Source organism: Thamnophis elegans, chromosome 8 (genome assembly GCF_009769535.1).
Source record: "Thamnophis elegans isolate rThaEle1 chromosome 8, rThaEle1.pri, whole genome shotgun sequence".
In the NCBI taxonomy this organism is placed as follows: Eukaryota; Metazoa; Chordata; class Lepidosauria; order Squamata; family Colubridae; genus Thamnophis; species Thamnophis elegans.
This window is the reverse complement of record NC_045548.1, coordinates 14965864-14989489: the sequence shown is the minus strand read 5'-3', so window position 1 is coordinate 14989489 and position 23626 is coordinate 14965864. Positions and strand designations below refer to the sequence as shown.

Below are 23626 nucleotides of genomic sequence, written 5' to 3'. Positions count from 1 at the left end.
AAATAGCTTATAGTGACAAAAACCTTCTCTAACTCTGTGCATAAAACTTGCTTTCATAGTTATGTTTTGGTTTATTTGATTAGCTAGTTTGATTTCTATCCCTCCTTTCCTTGAGCAGATGACAGAAAATGATTAGCTAAAGTCACTGAATAAATTTCACTACCTAAGGATGGGCTTGAATTTGTGTGTCTCTGCTGTTAGTCCAACACTTTTCCAATATCAAACTAGCTTGCTCTTCTTCCAAGAAAAAACTTAGAATAACATTTTAAAGAACATTTACTTAATTTTAGCAGAGTGAGTTCTCCACTGTATGCAATTAAATGATTTTAGTCCACACAAGAAAACTCCAAGTAATGTTTAAGATGTTGTAAGATTTCTTCTTGTTGAAAATTAAAGACAATGGCTATGTCTCTTTCTTCCTCTCCCCTCTTTCTGCAGTTGCTGTGATTGGCTTATAAACATTTGCCGGAGGAAAAAAGAACTTAAGGCACGCACAGTTTGGCTTGGATGTCCTGAAAAATGTGAAGAAAAGTATCCAAGAAATGCTATAAAAAACCAAAAATACAATGTCTTTACATTTATACCTGGGGTAAGACAACCTAAATATGAAAAATGTATTTTACACTATTATTACATGATATCTATGGACATCTAGTTGTATAATCTTTCTTATAATAGTTTCACATTGAGGATTTTTTTTCTTGTACAAAAGAGTTAATTTAGAGCAAAATGGAATTAGGGGCTGATTTCGGTATTTAGTTTTCCAAAACTGTAAATCTGTTTTCAAAAGAAATAACTTATGTAACAAATGAAATATTGTTGGTGATTATAGCAAATTTAACAATCTCTTTTCAAATCAGTGACTGATTATATCTTTATTTGGTGTGCAGCATAGCACTAAAAACAGTTACACTCCAACAATAAGTAGTATTGGTGTTCTAAGTTATGTGATCATTTTTAGCTAGGTCTTGCCTATATATTTGGTAATTAATATTTTGTACCACCAGTATGTATAAATAGAAAATTCCTCAATAACATTTTCAGCTAAAGACTATATGAACATTTCAGATGCGTGGCTTAAGCTGTTAGGAAGAAGCAAAAAATAGATTTTAATCTAATTTTAAGTATGTATTTAAATCTGTATAAGTAAAATGTATATGCTCCATTTTATATATTAGTGAAGATACAACCAATATTCAGAACTCAAATTGACCAAATTTGTTTTCTAAAATGGTGGTAAAAACCATTCACATGCTCTTATTTAAGAGTTTCTTAAGAGTTAATTAACCCTTTTTACAATTGTAAAATTGTATGTCAGAGTAAGATTTCAGTTGTTGGTTATGAGAGAAAGAACTTTTTCCCCCCTTTGTGTCCATGATTAAAGTAACCCTCTTTTAAATGCAGAATAAATGGTTACAAAGCTCATTTTCCAGTATGGCTAGTGGTACAGATTACAAGAAAACCCATAAATATAGTAATTCCTTTTATATATGAAAAGCATATATTGTACTGCCTATTATGTGTACTATAGGCGTATAACAAAACCCCTTATTAAGTAAATCCAGTTTAAAATAACATTCCTGTCCCTTCAGATTTTGTTTTTGCTTATTATGGTTTTCAAGATGCAGAATTCTTTTCAGTACTGACAATAATAATTTGTTGTAATACAATTTGTGCAAATCACAAAAGGGCACAGTTTGGCGTTTTTTGTTCTTTGACTAATTTCACTAAATTCTATTATGACTTTAGCATTGATTCTTTCGATAGTTAGTCTTGTACTTTCTAATTTAATATTTGACTGAAAAGTAACTCTTAAGGGAGAGGTGTTTCAATGAGTATAAAATAAACAGGCTATTATATACTGTGCCTTTTACTGCAGTAATAAATTGCTTTGTTTTTTTGTTGACAAGAATGCTGCGACTTTCAAATCTTAATTTCAATAAGAATGCAGATTTTCTAATTGTTATGCATTGGTTTTCTCTCCACTACCCCTACTTACCAGTGCTATTCAACTAACTGTCACGTGCATGAATATTTCTAGTACTCCTCCCCCCATCCTTATTAGAAAGAGAAAAAAGAGTTAAGAATGTGTTTTCTTTTGAGTATTAATGTCAACTGTTTTCATGCAGACAAATATTTTCATCTTTGCATGAAACCTGCATTTTGTGTATTTATACTTAAAGGTCATTAAATATATATTTAGTCATTGATTACTATAGTTAAATGCACAATGTGTATTTCAGTGGTTTAGGCAGAATCCTGATGCCTTTAAAGATCTGCCTTGATTTGTGAACACCTGTTGGCATACCCAGATGCATTATTAGCCTTCGAATATTTTTTTTCTTAAAACTTTTCCTTAAGAAATGGAGCAGTTCGAAAGCATTTTGTAATTGCACAGTTGGAATCCTATTCTGGCTTTAGTATGAATACCAATTACTGAGCTATTAATTGATGCTAACTGAGATTTTAAATTAATTAGTGGTGAGGAAGAAAATATTGTTACCCTGCTGAGATTAATTTATATGAGAATTTAAACATTCTAGAAGAAAATAATTATGTTTCATTGTAAATATAAACACAGTATTACTCCAGCATAGTTTTTAGCTTCTGCTTGTAGTTTAGTTATAACTACTAAATCAATTTGACTTTCCTTGTATTGAAATTTCCATAATATGTTGGTTTGTCTGAAGCTTACATTGATTGCAGTGTGTTCCACCCACCTACAGTCTTTTGGGTAACAGTCTTTATTTTCATAATAAAAATGGAAATGTATTTAAAATCAATTACAGTATTAACATTTTTTCTAAAGGTAGTTAGGGATAATGGCCGAACAGAGTGACAAGTTATATAATGCTAATTTTATAGTACAATAAATTCAGAGGAATTATTTTGTGTCACATACTATTTTCTCTTACAATTGTATTCTGTATGGAAAAAAGATGTACTTTTCTTTCCTGTATCCATTATTTTGGTTCTAATAGATATACAACATTAGAGAAAAGTGGGATATGATTTTTATTACATTGGTTTCTTGAATAATAACTAGATGCAAGCTGTATGCTTAAAAGATTTTTCTGTTAGAAAACCACTATTTTCTGAGCCCTATTTATAAGGCAGATACTATCAACTTTGTAAGTTTGTAAGAATCACTAAAGCAATCTATGTCTGGTTTTTTAATGTTAAAAATGGTATATAATTGATAAATATTAATTCTCCTAGATAGGAGGTAAACTCTAGGTAGAATTTACTCCTGTCGATCTCCTTTAGGCTAGAAGAAAGTATTCAAGTCCTAAATGAAGCACCACCATAGTAAGTTACGATTATTGCCATTTTATGGTTTTCCTGTTTCTTTCACTCTAGGTTTTATATGAACAATTCAAGTTTTTCTTGAACCTTTATTTTCTGGTAGTCTCCTGCTCACAGTTTGTACCGGCATTGAAAATAGGCTACCTCTACACCTATTGGGCTCCTCTGGTAAATACAAAAGCTGTAAAAACTATTTTGTTTCTTTAGATAATGAGCAGGCTAGATTGCACATGTCAGAGGGTCAGAAGATTAAGCCCTCACTGTTAATGATTGAGAGATCAGAAGTATCCTTCATCAGCTTTAAATTTTTCTTCTTTTTCTCTTTTGGATTTCTATTGTCCTAATGTGGCCTCCAAATATTTTGACCTTATGGGAAGGGGATAAATGGGTTGGCCAAAATATCTGAAGGACACTAGTTTGCCTGGGTTGTTGCTTTGACTGTATTTAGATGAATGTAATCACTAGCATTCCTCTTAAAGCTAACACTGTAATTAACATTCAACTCACTGTAACCATGGCAATAACCTTTATATAGATTGGGGTATTTGAATGAGCTGGGGGAATGGAGCACATGAATCTGTGAGGGAATGAGGGATGGGGTAGCTTTTGCCTCTTAATCCTTTAAGCATAATTAATATGGATTAAGACAGTTTTTAAAAGTGTCTTTTAGGTAAAGTGTACTTTGTATGCCGAAAAGAATAAATTTAATTCTTTAATTAAATTAAGTATTTGGGGGAAATACCCTTTTGAGCTTAACCAAAGTTGACTAAGTAAGCTGAGGAATAGGCAATTTCAACCCTTCTAGAATCACATGGATATATACATTCAAATAGTGGGATTTTTATTACCACTCAAGAGGGCTGTGGGTAAGATGTTGGGGCTAGCAGATAGTTAGTGCATTCAGATAGTTCTTCATTGACTATTCTTAAAAGTACCATATTAAGAAGCCAATTTTGTTTTGAAGTTTTCAGTGTAAATATAAATTCATTTGATAAAAATAACAAAGATTAGGGAAGCTGTGAAGAAAAATTTACATTACAAAGCTTCCACAAAGCTTTTAATATATTATTAAAATATGTTTCATTATTAATCTTATTAATATATGTATTTCAGCTCAAATTGTTAGATTCAGGAGACTGTGGATTGAAATTAATTTCATGTGAATTGAAATTAAAAACATTGGGATGAGAATTAAAATTATTTGATTCATGAGACCCCAAAATATAACCTGAGTATTGTTAATGCTATCGCTAACCAGAAAAGTTGGGTATGCAGGTTAATTATTTAATATATTTCTACACCAGTTGCTTATTCCTAGCTATGGCAAGAATCTTTTCAGGCTGAAGAAACAAAGGTTACATGTTTGTTTGGAAATGCCATTGATTTCTCAGAATAAGAGATTACGTCTGTTAGTGACTTCAAACAATAGGTTATCTATCTTAAAGTTAGAAGCAAAAAAATATTTTAAAAGAAATAGTCATGTCCATATTTGTTTTACTTTATAAGGAAACACACTAGTCAGTTTTTAATCATATGTTTCACTTATTCATTGTGGAGATCAGGAGATGGTTCAGACATTATATCAAAACCATTGTTTGGCATTATTTATTTTAGCCTTAGGCACATATCTTGTCTTCTTTCTTCATTTTAGGCAGGTAGTATTTTGTTATTTAATATGAATCCAATTATTTTATGGTGTTTTTTCTTAAGATTGTTTAATCAGGATCAAATTGTGGGACAACACGAATAATACTTGCTAGTTTATTTTAAGCATGGAAATAGGAGAGATGGCAGAACTCATTTGTTCAATGTCTTTACCTGCCTTAATCAGAGAACAGGAAATTAAGACTTGCTATTATATTTGAGTCATCCCATTGTTATAGATGTAAATTATTTTGAAGGAAAGACATTCTGTCAAATAATATCTTTGTACTTTTGTATAGATACGATTAGATTTATTGGTTAAACTCAGATTTTGATACATGCTTTAAAATAACCTTTAAAACATCTATTGAAATAAATATACTCCCATGGTTTTCAAATTTACTCTATTTTAGTGGCAATATTTTCCATTTAAGAAAATGTTTCTTCTATTTTAAATAGGGATTTGTTTTGGCTGTCACCATTCTGCGGGAAGCAGTTGATGAATTTCGTCGTTATAAACGAGACAAGGAGATGAATTCTCAATTATATGGCAAACTTACAGTACGAGGTTAGCAATCATTTTTTAATATAAATCCTAGGCAACATTCCTACCTTGTAGCTTCTATTATTTACAGTTAAACCAAGTTTGCATGATTTTTGATATCACATACAGCCTTTAAGCAATGTACTGTCATCTATCTAATGATTGTTAGCACTAAGGATAATCAGCCTCAGGCAGAAATCAAAAAGAAGTGCTTAGCAAACTGATATAAATTGATCATATTTGCCAATGGACTCTCTTCAGTAAGATAGATCACAGCTTGTTCAGGCATGGTTGATACCGTGAAGGGAAATCAACAGATTATATTTCTTATATAACTAAAATAAATATTGCATACTGAGCAATGTCACTTTAGTTGAGTATTAAGAAATTGAGTTCATCATTATTGAATCAAATATTGTCATTCTGTTGATGAAATAGCTTATTTGTATCACACAGCTTCAAATCTGTTCCATCTTAGGTGCAGCTTCCATAACTCTTCTAGAGGTTTAGAGTTATGAAAACCCATTTATTAGTAAGAATCGTTTTTTTATGCGGTAGGGGTTTTGAAGAATATTGCCAGGTGGTACATGAATGCGTGTTGCTGCTAAAAAAGCAGAGCTTGTGAAATTATTTTAAGAAATGCTCCCATATTACAGTGACACTTAATACTAACATCATTTCACTATGATTGCAGAGCGCATATGGCAATTTTATACCTCCCTGCTACTACAACATATAGTGTTATTTAGGTTGTGTGCAGCAGCACTTAAAATATGTCAAAAGATGACCTGGGTCACAAATCAGTTTTAATGAGCAATTAGACCATCATTATAGAAAGTTTTATGATAGATAAGTTTATTGTGTTTTTAATGTCCATTTATTGCCTTTATTTTTCCTTTTAGACTTTTACATTTTTTTTTACATTTTTGTTTTATATTTTACATTTTTGTTTTATATTTTATAATTTTTTAATGTAACTTTATTTTTATATTTTTTACATTTTTAATTTTTATTTGTAGTCCACTGTCCTCTTGCTGGTTTTTGACTTAATTAAAGGTTGATTGATTAATGCAAAAATGAATACACAGAGCATAATTATTTAACAACTATCCCAATTTATTTGTAAAAAATACATCTGAACGGGATTGGTCTGAACAGATAAATAAGACAATTTCTTAAAATTTTGGGTTGGGTAATAAAACAGAGATGACCTAAGGATGAAATACAAAACTGAATCTTTTGATAAAATTTCCTAGGAAGAAGGCAAATCAAGGGGGTGATATTTTTAAACAACATGGAGAGTTATTTGCTATATGTAACATTTCATTGCAACAGGTTATCATTCTAAACGTGTGAGCAATTAGCTGTTAACTGACATCACAAAAATGTTCACTATTGCTTATATAGAGACTTTAGCTCTTATTCATATTGCCTCGCTGATGCTTTTCTAAAAAAATGTTGATGAGGATGGAAAATTATCTTTTCATTGCTTAATAAAAAATAAATAAATTAGATTACACGTTAGAACAGTGGTTTTAAAAAGTTCCTCCCCAAAAACAATCAAACTGGACCCCAAAATTAGGTGAATTCTTCAGAATTCCTGCCAATTTTACAAAATATTTTGATTTGTATGAAAAAGCATCAGCTTCATGAAATTATATACAGGGATCCTTTCACAAATAGATTTGTCATTGCTCCGACTTATCTAATATTGAATAGCTATGGCAACAATTTTGGATTTGCTTGGAAACCTTGAGCAACATTGTAACTTTTTATATACCTGTTTCCAACTTCATGGTTTTATTAAAAAGTGTAAACTGCAAAATTTATTACTATAATTCTTGAAGTTCTTCAATCAATTCTTGATTGAGAGTAAGTAACTATTTCATCTTGACTAGCTCATCAATACACATGACTTCCTCTTGGTTCTGTCTTATATTTCTATCACACACATTTCTTATTGCTTCAGTTGCTTGATCCAGATTTCAGAAGCTTATATTAATATAGAAGTTGTGACATATTTTTGTTACATGTTTGCATGAGTGTTTATATTACCATCTTTTTTCAAACTATAAGACACACTGGACTATAAGATGCACCTAAATTTACAGGAAGAAAACAAAAAAAAAAGTTTCTGGCCTCCACGCGTCATGTTTTTGCCCTCCCTGACCCCCAGAAGCACTCTGCAGTGCTCCGCATGGCCTATTTTAGCCAAAATGAGCCCTTTTTGGGCCTCCCAAGCCTTCCATGCGTTGCATTTTCACCTTCCAGCCCTCCAGAAGCACTGTGCAGTGCTCCATATAGCCTGTTTTTGCCAAAAACGGATGCGTTTTCATGGAAAGGCAGGATACAAATCCCAAAATTTCAACAATGGGAATTTTACAGATCATGTCTTTGTTTTGATTAATTTATTTGAAGTATTTATGCTACATTAAATTTAAGAGACCTAAAGGTAATGAGCAAGGCCAAGTTATAATGATTCTTTGTAGTGTGTGCATGTGTGATTATTTTCATTGTAGAAATATTCTGCTGTATTCCTATAAGTTGATTTTATTTACACTCATTCTTCTTTTTGAGCCGTTCATGTGTAATGAATTATGATAAGCACTTAATTGTGTTCTAGTTGCACATAAGGCTTTAGGCAAAGGCTTGTGCCTTGGTGGACCATAAAGCTTGAATATGCAGCTACTTCTGACAGCTTTGGACTTTTTTATTGGCAATTACACAGATGGTGAAGAGTGTTTTTAGTTTGTGAGATGTGTTTTGGAGGAAAAATAGTTTACAAAAATAATTTATGCAGTGAATAGCATTTGATAGTTTTCCAAATTATCCTTTCAAAGTTATAATGTATATTTTGTTTTCTGAAATGGTATCCAATGATTACTTTCTCTATATAGATAAAAAGCTTGTTGATACCTTAAGGTTTTCCCATATATAATTGCTAATTGCTAAGGCACATTCTACAAACCTCACTCCAGACAAGGAACATGAATAACAGTAATATGGAATTGTATGTTCTTGCCAGATATATACATTGTGTGAATAATATCTTTACATTTTATATAATACCTTGATGTAGATATTTTTTTGTAGGCAGTATTTCACATTGCAAAAGCTTGTTCTTGTAGTCTTGTAGAATGCAAGCGCTTTCTGAGGAAGAATAGCAAATTGTTATATTGCTATTTTGAATTATAGTTCCAAAAGTGGATGTGACATCTTCCCAATATTTATTTGTGACATAGAAATATAGGCCGATCATCAACATTAAATTCATTTGTCTTCTTGGAGCAATACTTAAGATGAACAAGAGGATGTTAGAGATGGGATAGCAGCTTTGATATACTTAGGTAGGAATTATTTTTCAATATTAAATTTAGGCAATCAAGCTAAAAACAGAATTTTAGGATTTCAAAACAGCATTTGCTTGAAATCTGATATAATATAAAGGATAGCTTCAGATTTCAATGTATGAAAGAGAAATAGGAAGGAAATACGTTGCAGCTGTTAAATTCTGGCAACATTGAACAATAAATTCTTGTGCTTCTACGGGAAATATAATACAGCAGTTTTAATATTATTTTCTGAAAAATATCAGAATATTGAAGTGCATTTATTCTAGCTATAATTTATAATTGAGATAACCTAAAGTATTATTTACATTTATTTTTAAAATATCCAACTCACATTCCCGGATCATTTAAAAAGAGCTACTTGATTTTTAGGAACGTGGTGGCTCAGTTGCTAAGACACTGAGCTTGCCGATCAGAAAGGTCAACAGTTCAGCAGTTCAAATCCCTAGCGCCACATAATGGAGTGAGCTCCCGTTACTTGTCCCAGCTTCTGCCAACCTAGCAGTTTGAAAGCGCATAAAAAATGCAAATAGAAAAATAGGAACCATCTTTGGTGGGAAGGTAATAGCGTTCAATGCACTTTTGGTGTTTAGTCATGCCGGCCACATGACCACGGAGACGTCTTCGGACAGCTCTGGCTCTTCGGCACCGTCTCCTAAAGTTGGCAACAACTAGCACATATATGCGAGGGGAACCTTTACCTTTACTTAATAAAATCAATTAAGAAGATCATCTAAGAAGACATGTATTACACTGAGCTGCCTGAGACACAAATATAGGAAATCTTCAATTTATGGCCATGTGTTTAACACTTGTTCAAAATTATAAGTGGCTGAAAAAAGTGACATGACTTTTCCTCTCACTACTGGATTCATTTAATGATCACATGATTTGCCTATTGACTATTGTGGTTCATTAAACGACTGCAGTGGTTTGCTTAACAACCACAGCAAACAAGGTTATAAAATCATCTCAAATGATTCACTTAATGACAACTTAGCTACAGATGTTCCTTTCCTTACTACCAATTGTGGCATACGTTGTAGACTTTCTAAACTTCTTTTATTTTTTAATTTGCCAAATAATTTTTTTTCTCAGCTGATGAAATTACATGTAATTTATTTCAAAAGAATGACAACATAACATTTGGATATAGTTTAAAAGTAAGAAAGAAAAATATTCTTCTTCAGTGTCAATATTGGATATTGATAACATCAAAAATGTATTTAGAAGAGTAGCAGGTTATTTGATGCTTTTGAATATCCTATTCTTTTTTCTTGTTAAATTGTAGTACTTAAATTTAATTTTTAAAATGAGTCATTAAACTTTTAAGCTCTTTTTTCTATGTTAGCTTAATAATTCAAAATGAATTCTGAAGGATAGAATGAAAGATAGAAATAACGTAATGGTAGAAGTTCTGTGTTGTTGAGATCATTGTTTATATTGATTAATTTCTTCTTTCTTTAAAGGTAAAGTGCAAGTTAAAAGCTCAGACATTCAAGTTGGAGACCTCATCATAGTGGAAAAGGTTACCTTTTTTTGGTTAATCAACATTTTAAATGTATTTTTATGTTCTTTTGTCCTGGACATTACCTGTCCATTGTTATTTCAAACTGCCCTGTAATCAAGATTAAAATGCAAAATTGACAGTATTTTTATGGCAGTCATGTATTTTGCAGACTTACAGTGAATTTGCCCTGCATGGTATCATTCTCTTTTTTCTCCTCAGAGAAAAATGATATCAAATACGGTAGCTGCATATGTTGATTAGAATAGATTTTAAAACAAAATTCAAAGAAATGTACAGCTTAATTCATTTATGGGTATAGAGCTAGGTTAAACTAAACTATTGAATTGAAATTGAATGGAAAATGTTTCCAGAATGCATATATTACCCGTCTATGGTTCTCTTTAATTGTCTGTAAATGAGACATCTTAAAACTAAGCCCAGCAGTTAGTATTGGACCCTTGTCATTTGATTTCTAGGTGTATCTTGCACAAAGACAGAGTTGATTTTTGCAATTGGCAAGAATAGTCCCAGCTTGCCTGGGTAAGTAAAATTACCTTTTGGGTGGCAAAACAGAATCTGTTGCTTTCTGCAAAATAATCACCACAAAGCAAACTCTGTCCCTTTCATATGTCTTTGTGTCAGTGCACATACAGAAGGGTTATCGTTTGTGTCATATTAGGCTTAAGATACTTAAGATACAGGCTTAAGACACAGAAGGATCTTGACAAACTTGAACATTGGGCACTATCTAATAAAATAAAATTCAGTGGTGAAAAGAGTAAGGTTCTACATTTAGGCAAGAAAAAACAAAATGCACAGGTACGGTATAGGTGGTACCTTGCTCAATAGTAGTAACTGTGAGAGGGATCTTGGAGTCCTAGTGGGCAACCATTTAAATATGAGCCAGCAGTGTGCAGCAGCTGCCAAAAAAACCAACACAGTTCTAGGCTGCATAAACAGAGGGATAGAATCAAGATCACGTGAAGTGTTAATAACCACTTTATAATGCCTTGGTAAGGCCACACTTGGAATACTGCATTCAGTTTTGGTCACCACGATGTAGAAAAGATGTGGAGACTCTAGAAAGAGTGCAGAGAAAAGCAACAAAGATGATTAGGGGACTGGAGACTAAAACATATGAAGAACGGTTGCAGGAACTGGGTATGTCTAGTTTAATGAAAAGAAGGACTAGGCGAGACATGATAGCAGTGTTCCAATATCTCAGGGGTTGCCAAAAAGAAGAGGGAGTCAAACTATTTTTCAAGGCACCTGAGGGTAGAACAAGAAGCAATGGGTAGAAACTAATCAAGGAGAGAAACAACTTAGAACTGCGGAGAAATTTCCTGACAGAACAATTAATCAGTGGAACAGCTTGCCTCCAGAGGTTGTGAATGCCCCAACACTGGAAGTCTTTAAGAAGATGTTGGATAGCCATTTGTCTGAAGTGGTATAGCGTTTCCTGCCTGGGCAGGGGGTTGGACTAGAAGACCTCCAAAGTCCCTTCCAACTCTGCTATTGTATTGTATATTAACTCAGTGTTGCTTTGTCATTTCCTCCCAACACAAGACCTAAACGGTGCTGGCTTTCCACATTAAGTAGGGAACACACATAAAGAGTTTCTGATTCCAGAATAATTGTTCTTAACAACTGCATGTCAGCAAAAAATGAAGAAGCTGTTAAAGAAAATACCTATATGTTTCAATCCAAATGACCTTTCAATATGTCAGCATTGATTTTTACACTACAGTAGTTGTGCTTAAAGTGCAACCAGCTTTGTTGCACTTTGTTTTCTCCTAAAAATGTGAAGGGTCTTTTTTGTCCATGTTCCTTTCATTCCCACCTGTAAAATTTCTAAATTTGTATACAGATAGCGCCCCCCCCCCGCTTAATAAACCTAATTGGTACTGGCAACTCCACCACTAACAAAGCAATCATTAAATGGGAAAACATGAGATTATGACTCTCTTTCTTACTGGAATAGTCATTAATGAGTGATCAATTAGCAAGAACTCCCTGTACAGTGTGATGTCCCATCCAAGGGGATAACCTGGTCCATACTGGCTTAGTTTCAGAAATGCTATAGATTCATACGCTTCTAGGACTCCATGCGAGTTATTTTTTACTTTAACAAATATAAGCGTGAAGGAGACTTATAATCATTGATATTTTGGTAGAAAAACAAATATTTGAAATATGTAATAGACATGAGGGTTTGTTTTGATTGGTATCTGGAGACTTTAATGAGGATTGTAACATTAATCATGTTTGATGTGTGGGAAGTGCATTTTTGTCAAAGCTTCATCTTGTTAACAGGCAACAGTTTTAAAGAATGAACCGGAGTTGTGACTAAAAGGTTTATGTCAACATTAAAAGAGAAGCTGTAAAGATGTATAGTTAATCTATATAAAGACAGAGCATCTGATTTTATGTTTGTCATTTAAGGAATGATTTATTGACTTCTGAAGTTGCCTTTTGCCTTTCCTCTCAGTTTTTGCAGATAGTGGGTTCCCAAGTATTGAATATACAATATAGCTGCTATTCTTCACTAAGATTTATATTTTTGCTGTCCTTTTTTCCACCTTGATATATAAAAGGCTTCCTGTTAAATGTGGGAAGGGTATGTACAGTTTGAGAATATGTAATAAAAATTTATCATTTCGTTTATTTTTTTTAGCAGAAAAAAATAAGATTCTGAACTCACTTTTCTGATGTTTCAGTTAATTCTTTAGACAATTGCATCGAGTATTTAAAGTAGCCTGGCAACCTTAGATAACTGAAATAGAGAATCCAAAATCATTATCATTCACATCATTTCTTTATCCTGCTGCCTGAGTAGTCACAACTATAAAGGGACTAAATCAAATTTAGTTAAGCAAAATTTAAATAGTTATCTTAACTGCTTCAATTTTATCACCTAAATTTTAAAACTATTCAAAAAAAATAACCTAATGTATTAGTATCTACCATTACCTTCAAGTCACTAGAATGCCTCTTGGAGGAACTACATATCATTTTAGTACCAGATTACTACTCCATGATTTCCAATCTCAATCTACACTGTTTGTTTACAATAAACATACAGTATTTTTCGGAGTATAAGACACACCTTTTTTCCTCTAAAAAGTGGCTGAAAATCTGGGTGCGTCTTATACATCGAATACAGCAAATTTTTTTGCCTCCTGAAGCCCTGCCCCTTCACCAAAATGGCTGTGCATACCCTTATGGAGGCCATGGTATCCTTCTGCGGCGGTTGCGAGAGGTGGGGATGGGAGGCACCGTTTTTCGGTGGTTCTCCTCCTACCTCTCGGGCAGGTCGCAGTCAGTGTTGGTTGGAGGACAGAGGTCGACCCTTAGGCCCCTTAACTATGGGGTGCAGCAGGGGTCAGTCCTGTCCCCCCTCCTGTTCAACATTTACATGAAGCCGCTGGGAGAGATCATCCGATGGCACGGGATAAAATACCACCAGTATGCGGACAATACTCAATTGTATCTGTCCGCCCCGTGCCAGCTCAGTGAAGCAGTTGACGTGATGTGTCAGTGCCTGGAGGATATGAGGGTCTGGATGGGGGTTAACAAGCTGGCTCCCAATCCTGACAAGACTGAGTGGCTTGTGTTTTTTCCTCCCACAAATTGGCAAGGTATTCCATCTCTCAGGCTGGGGGGTGAAATTATACGCCCCTCAGACAGGGTTCGCAATTTGGAAGTCCTCCTGGACCCACAGCTGACCTTGGATCACCATTTGTCGGCTGTGACCAGGTGGGCATTTGCCCAGGTTCGCCTGGTGCACCAATTGCATCCCTACCTGAACCGGGAGGATCTTACAACAGTCACTCATGCCCTTGTGACCTCAAGACTGGACTGCTGCAATGCACTCTACATGGGGCAGCCCTTGAAGAGTGTTTGGAGACTTCAGCTGCATTGGAGAATGCAGCCATGCAAGTGATTGTGGGTGCGCCACGGTACACCCACGTCACATCTATCCTCTGCGAGCTGCACTGGTTGCCTATTGGTCTCCGGATACGCTTCAAGATGCTAGTTATTACTTATAAAGCCCTACATGGTATTGGACCTGGGTACTTGAGAGACCGCCTCCTGCAAATTACCTCCCATAGACCCATTAGATCCCACAGATTAGGCCTCCTCCAAATTCCATCTGCCGGCCAATGCCGGCTGTCGACCACCCGGAGGAGGGCCTTCTCTGTGGCTGCTCCAGCCCTTTGGAACGAGCTCCCCGTGGAGATTCGGACCCTCACCACCCTTCAGGCCTTCCGGACAGCCGTTAAGGCGTGGCTGTCCCAGCAAGCCTGGGGTTGAGTCCCCCCCCTACTCGAATTTGCTGTGCTTGCTGTGCTTTTTTAAACTGTTGTATCACTGTCCTGTTTGTCTTACTTTCTGTATTTGTTTTTCCCCTTCCCCTGGTTTTTGTTCAGCCGCCCTGAGTCCCTTTGGGGAATAGGGCGGCTTACAAATTGAATAAATATCAAATACCATTAATCTGAATAAAATCTTAATTGCTTCCACGCTTCTGTGAGATATTTTTTGGGAATTATATAATACATTGAAACAATTTTGGATTTTTTTTACCCCAACAGAATCAACGAATTCCATCTGATATGGTATTTCTAAGAACTTCAGAAAAAACAGGTATGTTGTTATTTTATAGTCTCAGGTGCTTGAGACATTGGCTTCAAGTTTCTAAATAATGATTTCTTTAGCTAATCCTGGTTGATGTTGACTGGTTATGAACAACTAGCTGCGAGATAGACAAAGATTATTTCTTGTTCCATTTTTTTTGGCAGCAGAAGTATCTCCCTTGCCATGATAACAAAATCACTTCATTCTGTCAACTGAAAGAAATTAAAAGATGTTCCGTCCTTTGCTTTGGTAGTCTGGAACCATGAACTTCTTCAAAATTTGTTTTGATCACAACTTGATTGTAAGATCTCAAAATATTTGTATATATAGAACAGCTTCTCCTACCTCTATGTCCTCCAAGTGTATGAGGAAATAATCCATACCAGAAGCCTCGATATGGACTATGTGGATGGAGGTTTCTAGGAGTTAAGACTGATGTATCCGTAGGTTAGGGGGAAATTCCAGATTTTTTCAAAGCCTTGATCATCAACATCTGGCACTCTGCAAGTCATGTGGGCTCTTCAATGTACTCTGTTCCAAAGTCTAGATTTCTTCTGCAGTCCAAATGATATTTCGGAATAAAATAAGCCACATCATACATAGTACCATCTACTTTTAAGTACAGTTGCATAGAAATGAGCTGCTGATAAATTAACATTAGAATACATACAGATAGTCCTTGACTTACAGTTATACGTTGTGACGGTTTGTATAAAACAAACCATCACCTGGCTGATTCAATTTTACTTTTTTGTGGTTGTTAAGTGAATCACCATGATCATTAAGTGAATCCACAGACTTTAAACATACAGCCCGGTTGTTAAGAAACCTATTGTTTACTATGGGGCATTTTTGCCCAAAACCAGAAGTAAACGCCAGTATTCAGCAAAAATGGAGTAAATTGCAGTCATATGACTACAGGGTGCTGTAAATGGCCACAAATGCAGGCTGGTTGCTAAGCACCTGAAAGGCAGTCATGTTGCTGTGGGGTGGGGGGTGGGGATTGGCTATCAGAGCTTTGAAACCAATTTGTAAGTACCTTTTGTGGTGTCTGCTGTAACTTTAAATGGTTGCTAAGTGACTGATCATAAGTTAAGGACTACCTATATAAAAATATTAAATTATGTTTTTATACAGACCATATATGTTCAGAAATATAGAAAAATGTAGAATATAGAATGAGATATTTACTGTTGCATAATAATAGGTAGATAGTATCATTCTTGATAAGAATTTTGAAAGAATGATTTGCTATTAGTAACAAATATAAGCCAATTTAATGGGGCTACTTTTTAAAATATATTTATATGATTAAAACTAATTGTATTTCAAAAATTAATCATAACTTTAATTATTTTATGCATGTTGTAATTGTGACTGATGAATAATATTTTGCTGACATTAAGAGCTTCATGTAAACTCTTCCCATTGTTATTTAAATATAGTTTAAACATGTTAAAGAAAGTAACTTGATTTTTGTTTTATGTTTATGTGTAATGTGTAAAATATTAAAAGCAGGATTGAAGAAAAATTTTCCCAGTTATAATTATAGTTCATTATGAATACAACTTCCTTTATTATGGTTTCTCAAATTAAGCATTAATTCTGAAAGTACAGAATCCACTTTGTTATAGATATAAGATTTTTCTAAATCTATTTAGGGAAAATGTTATAAAAATGAAGACATGTCCTGCTGATTTAACAATTCTACTTAATTGTTTTACTGTTACACCTTATAATTAATTGCAAATTATTGTTTGGCACCTTTTTGCAGAACAGATTTGACATTTTGAACTTCTGAAATTACACAGAAATGTGGTATCACTTTGCTGTTCAGCCATTCAGCTGAAATGTCACTTTCTATCTCTTTCCAAGCGGACTGCTGCAGAATAATAAGGCTGTAACAGTTGTGGCACATGTTCTGAACATTCCTATTATGTTTAGAAACCATACATTCTAAAACCTACCTGTCTTGAGAGGAGAAAAAAATGTTGAGAAATGTATTGCTATAGAGAATGACAAATGACTAGAGTGAAGTTTTGCACATACGGCCAAATAAACTTTTATCTTCAGGGCATGAGTGACTGCCAACAATCTGTCCAAACTATTTTAATCTGTTCCCATATCTCAGTTCCTATTCTGGTTTTAACATTTGATTTAACTTAGGCTAACCATGTTTTGACATCTATCTCGAGCCACCGAATGCTATTGCTTTTCTCTGTTTCACCTGTTTTCTACATGAATCCTAATAGACTAAGATTAATACAAATTGTAAATATATCAATAAAAGCTTATTAACATGTCTATGATCAAAGAACTGGTATAGCTAGAGGGCTTATCTAAAATCAAAGAAGTATTTGATTCTAATTGTGCCTCTGTTATAATTCCACTAGATTTAAGCTATTTTATCTTGTTCCATTGTAATACCAGGTTCACATTGCAAATTTTACCAGATTATTGTAAAATATTATAACTGAAATCCAGAGACACTCCTTTTTCTTTCTTTCAATGGCATTGCATGAAGTGTTGGACTACTGATATCTGAGTGGTCTATCACACAGTACCTATAAAGGAAAAACTCAACTCTGTGCAGATGTTTGATGATTAGGTAGTAGAACTTCCAATCACAGCAAGGCAACATCGAGGGCCTCCTTCCAATTTATATTCCAGAGGGAGGGTGGAACTAAAGGGAAATGGTTTGGGAAGGTATGTGTAGAAGGATAGGTCTGAGGGAGGCTCAAGAGTCCTAGTCCAGAAAAAAACCCAATCTATGAGAAGTATTGGATGTTGAATATATTTGGTGCCAAGCAAAACAAATATTGACATTTAGATACATTACAATGTTAAGTGAATCAATTTATAACCCTTTAAAAGTTATTTATTAAAAGTTAATTTGTTTCTTTGTTTAAGTGTTACATCCTCTGCAGGCAATTTAGTCACGTTCTTAATGACGTAAGAAATAAAGGGGGAGTGGGAAGCAAAATAATTTCTAAACATAAAAGTACTTCAATGTGGCAGCATGATCAAGAGAGATATCCCAAAGTCAATGGAATAATTTTGAAGAAAAAGACAATATGAAAACGGCACCCAAATAAACAGTGTATAATAGCCATTATGTGTATACACTGTGTAGAGCAAATAAATCTAAACATAGGCCATTGTCTTAAGGTATTTTACAAGTGCCAAAAAAATATAATACTATATTTTTAAAAATTGATGAATAATTGAATAATTGTTAAGTAGCCCACATATCATTGACTCGAATTGCCAACTCCCTGGTGGCTACCTGAAGGCTAGGGCATTTGGAAAGTTCCATACTTTAGGAGGCAAGATGCTTCTCAAGGTTATGAGGACAGATGCTGAGAAAATGCACATGGAATGATGATCTGCCTAAATTCATTCTTCAAGAATTTGTGGGGCAGAACAAGTCTTTCAATATCCAGGAAATAAGTCATGTATAGCTTTTAAATTTCTAACCAGCCCTTTGAATTGGGCCTGGAAGCATAATTGACAACCAGTATAATGAGTTTGTCAATCGCTTTACATGACTATATTTGTTTCTAGTGGTTAGCAGATAGAATGCTGCCCTTTGAGTCAAATGGAGCTTCCAAACTGTCTCCAGGGTCAGCTCTATACAGAGTGTGTTGCAGTAGTCTAAATATGAGATGAGAAAGCTATGCAACATTGGTAGGATTTCCCAATCCAGATAGGCCTAGCAGGAACTCATCATTGGGACTGAACAGAGGCTAATATAGCTGTGGCTTCCACTTGCTGTTGCAGGGCCAAGAAATCCAAAAGGAACTCCAAATTATAGATCTGTTCATTTAGGAGTGTAGTTTCTAGATCAGGAGTGTCAAACTGACATTCTGCAGGCCAGATGCGTCATACGCAGGCCACGCCCACCCCAGCTCTGTAAAGGGGGAAAAAATGTCACCAACATTATGCGACACCATGAGTTTGACACTCACGCTCTAGAGCTAAAACTGAAGCCAGAGTAGAACCTTATATTAGGACTTCCATTGCACAAGATTTAACTTGAGTTTATTTTGACCAATCCATGTCCTAACACTTCTAGGAACCAAGACAGGTTTATCAAGTATATTTGAATATCACCAGCCTACTGATGATAACTTAACCCAAACTGATATGATGGTTTAACGGTTAATAATAAAAATAATATATCATGTAATAATAATTGCTGAAATGTGTATGCTTGGAAATAGTTGGGAATATGCCATGTTTTTTTTTTAATCCTCGCTTATAGTGTTTATGACAAGAAGGCTATTGGCCATTTTCATACTCCTTCCATTGAAAATGTTATGTTGCTTCACTCCATAATTTCATTAATGTAAGTATAGGAGCAAGGATAGTACTTTTCTATGCAGCAATGTTCCTAGCATTCTTTTGTTATTTCTCTCCTATTCCATTTCCTGACAGCATTTTTGCTAACTGCAAAAGGTGCAAAAGAAAGAAAAGAAACAGGTCATCTGCAATCTTGTTCATCATGAATTTGTTTAGTCTATTCTACACTGAATGATAAAATACAAATATGTAGAATTTTGCCATATAGTATTATGTATCTTACCAAAACAGGATAGGCCCGTTTACTGAGGACAGGAATGTCAAGGAAATAGTAGACTCTGTCAATTGAAATATGAAATATTCTTTTGCCTTCATAATATTTTAAAGGTAAAAATGTTATTTCTAAAGAGAACATAAATTCTGCAGTTAGAATTTAAGATGATGTGCAAGTGGTTTTAGTATCCAGACTTGGATTATTTTCAGTGAATGCAAAAGAGTTCCTTGAAGCATTTAATACAATAGAAATTCCTAAAACGTACAGAGTCTGTATAAGAGCTCTCTACAATATATGCAGTGTGATCAAGCTTGGATTAAAAGCATCTGTGTTCTTGTCAATAAGGAATTGTGATGAGTTCAGGGGTATTGTATTGATTGTGTATTAATACATGGTATCCTATTGGACCATAAGCTGATTGTTTAGAATGTAAATGAATCTGTTGATGGATCCAGTGACTGATGGCTTAAATTCCAATTAATCAATTGCTTCATCAGTTTCTTAATTCATATCAAATATCTCTTGAGTGTAGATGTTCTTTCAGTGGTATTAGGAAAAAATATGCTTTAGAAGTAATTTTCATCAATCTCTTATAAATGCCAATATGTTTTTTCACATTCCCAAGTGACAATATTATAGCATAAATATTTGACATATAGTTTTCTTCTGAATGAAATAAACAGAGACAGTCCCCAGAGTATTGTGCTGGCCCTTTTCTGCCTATCATTAGTTAGGGATTTGCCTCTGAAGAACCTACATTTCTTTACATAACCAAAAAAACAATAACTGAGTACTCTCAAGTTCTGAGTCATAGCAAGCAAGCTACTGAAACATCAAAATATATATTTTTTATGGCAATTTCACATGTCTCAATAATTCCTTTAATTAGTACAACACTTGACACAGTCTCTTCATTGTGACACTTGTACTAGTTAATCTTAATTTGATTGCCGTTAAAAGCACCCTTTCTTGACAACTCTTGTCAATTATACAAAATAAAATCAACTATTCATAAGAAGACTGTAACAGAATATAGGCAGGCAGATTTAATAATTCAGTTTTAGTGAAGCTTAACTGGATTAGTTGTTGTAGCTAGTGTTCTCATTTGTGAAAAATTTATCAGATACAACATTTGAGAGGCAACAGATGGAATAGATTTTATATATGAAGTATTAGCTGCTTGAAAGAAAATCTGTTAGGGTGCTTTATTTTGGGGGGGGGGGAAATAAATGGTGAAAGCCTAATTCTGTGTTAATAATTCATTTTTAATTCATTATGTGGTCTTTATACAAGGAAGAACCAAGTCTGAAACATAGTCCTACATATGTCAGAGAGGCCAAGATGAGCGTACAATCAAAAGAAGATATACCTTCCAGTTTCATGTCTTTATTTACTTTTTTCCTGAGAAGCATACAAATTTAAAAACAACTTAACAAATAGTTATTAACAATATCTATTCAAAATTTTGTTAAAAAGTATCTCCTACTGAGTGTTAATTGACAGCAAATCTTAGATGCTCCGTATTACAAATACATTTCATCTTTATCGTTAATCCATGAATTGAATTATTTTCTGATTATTATGAGAATAGGGCTTAATGAAATCAATACATTAGTTTTAAAAAAAACCCAACCAACCAGAGGAATCAAAAATTGTCTCTTTCAAATATTCTATTTTTTTCTAAACAAAAAAATTACACCTACTTTACCTTGCAAATTATTATTTGCAAACAATAACATGAATTTTATTCCTAAGCAAACTTGAACTATTCCTCTTCATATTCCAGTGCAATCAACACATTCATAATTGATGAACAATGACAATTAGCTCTCCCCTTGTGTACTTTTTTAATGTTTTAGAAATGGATTCATTATTTGGATGAGACAAAATTGAGGTAAACAAATGCAGGAAGAAATATTTTAAAGATTTGTATGGGATTAATTGTGATATATCAAGAAGTAGAATTGAAACAAATTCTATGAAGGCCAGCGACCAAGAAAAAGTCATGAAAAAGAAAGTTGTGAGAAAGTTGAAAAATGTTAAGGCTGCAGATGTGGGTGGTGTAACTAGAGAAATGTAAGTAGTTTTAAATGTATGTATTACTGTGATCAAAACCCTGAAATATAAAAGAGATTTGAAAAAAGTCTAAAACTGATTCCAATAAAAATATTAATACAAAGAAGCCATCTCACTATGGATTCTATATAGCTTTGATGTTCCTTTTATAAGGAAAAAAAACTAACCTGAATGAACGCAAAATGCACAGCAGGATTAGTTTGTTAAATATGTGTTCCTTTCGTTTGACAGAATTCTGATTCAAAGTGTCTGGAGGTGAAAAAGGGAAGTGGGCAAATTTAGGGAAGTCAATGTCGTAATTGAACAGATCATTAACAAATGTATGAATGTAGAAGGGATTTTTTTTTTCTTTGTTGGCTGATTTATGATAAAACTAATGGACTTGAGTTGCAGCATGAGTTGATGGAGTAGATTGTCAGTAATATGTTGAGTGGTATATGACAAAGTGAAAATGTTTGGGAAAATAAATGAAATGTTTAGGACATGGTTTGATATTGAGAAACGAGTATAACAAAGGTGTATTATGTCCTCTGTCATTCAATCTACCATATTTTTCGGACTATAAGACGCACCAGAGTATAAGTCGCACTATGATTTTGAAGGGGTAATTTTTTTTAAAAAAAGGTTTTGCACTCTGCACATCTTCCAAACCCTCTGCATGCCTCATTTGGGGGGGTGGGGGGTCATGCAGCACTTTGAGAGGCTTGGGGCTGGGAAGGAGCAAAAATGGCCCAGTTTTTGCTCATTTTTGCCCTCCCTAAGCCCCGGAGCACTTTGTAAGCCTCCCAAACTCTCTGCACATCCATTTTTGCAAAGGAGGTGGGGTTTCGGTAGGTAAAAAATGCTGTATTCAGTATATAAGATCCACTCAGATTTTCACCCTCTTTTTTGAGGGAAAAAGGTGTGTCTTATACTGCGAAAAGTACTGTATTTATTGATATATAATGAACGCTTGTGATGTTAGACATGTATGTTGGTTGGAGATGTGAATATTTGTGTACATTGTATGGAGATCGTGACATGTGACTGGATAGCAATCCAAATTATTTGTAGCAAATGTTGAAAATATTATATAACAATGCAATAAGGAGGATGGATGGCGCCAAGGTGGCGCAGTGGTTAAATGCAGCACTGCAGGCTACTGCTAGATCAGCAGGTCAGCGGTTCAAATCTCACCGGCTCAGGGTTGACTCAGCCTTCCATCCTTCCGAGGTGGGTAAAATGAGGACCCAGATTGTTGGGGGCAATATGCTGACTCTCTGTAAACCGCTTAGAGAGGCCTGAAAGGCCTATGAAGCGGTATATAAGTCTACTGCTATTGCTATTGCTATTGCTATTGGATGTGAAATATGAATGAAAAACAAAAGTAGTTATACTTGACCAGGAAAGTGGAGTGAACAAATCTAATAGACCATGATAAAACATTTGGAAGAAATGGATAAATAAATATATCTATGATAAATGGGGAAATGGAAAAATATATATATTTCAAGACATGCAAGTATGTTGATTTAGTTTGATTACACAGGAATAATGAATGAAGATCAAATCAAATGCCTGAAAGAAGGAAGAATGAATGGATTGATCGAATAGGGAAGACCAAGAAAGTCATTACCGGATAGAATAAACTAGATCCTAAAAGGGAGAGAGTATCTGTGGAGATTTTCAGTCATTCAGGTCATAGTTGTCTTTTTTTTTTCTTAAAAAGGCAATAGGACTGTTTTTACTTTGAGGAAGAAGAAAACTTCCTCAGAGAAAAGGAGGAAGAAAAACCCTCTCTCCTAGAGGAAGAAGCCATACCAACCCGCCATCAGAACTGATGAAGCTTCTTGGATGAGAAGCAAAATGTTTTTTTCTTCATCAAAGAAAATACAGTCCAGTTGCCTTTTGAAGAAAAAAAAACCTTTGAGAGAAAAGGGAGAGAAGTGAGAAGATTAAAGAACAAAAAGTAGTGTAGTATGGATATGGTAGAAATAGATGGTTTG

At 34.2% G+C, this 23626-nt stretch overlaps 1 protein-coding gene across 2 annotated transcripts in view; it reads left to right on the top strand.

The window, feature by feature from the left end:
• Positions 1–23626, top strand: part of ATP9B (ATPase phospholipid transporting 9B (putative)) — a 147832-nt gene that overhangs the window by 21914 nt on the left and 102292 nt on the right. For both annotated transcript variants that reach the window (XM_032222525.1, XM_032222524.1), the window contains exons 3-7: positions 439–589; positions 3361–3474; positions 5410–5518; positions 10314–10372; positions 14947–14998. In XM_032222525.1, the coding sequence (XP_032078416.1) occupies positions 439–589; positions 3361–3474; positions 5410–5518; positions 10314–10372; positions 14947–14998 (485 nt within the window). The remainder of the gene's footprint in view (positions 1–438; positions 590–3360; positions 3475–5409; positions 5519–10313; positions 10373–14946; positions 14999–23626) is intronic.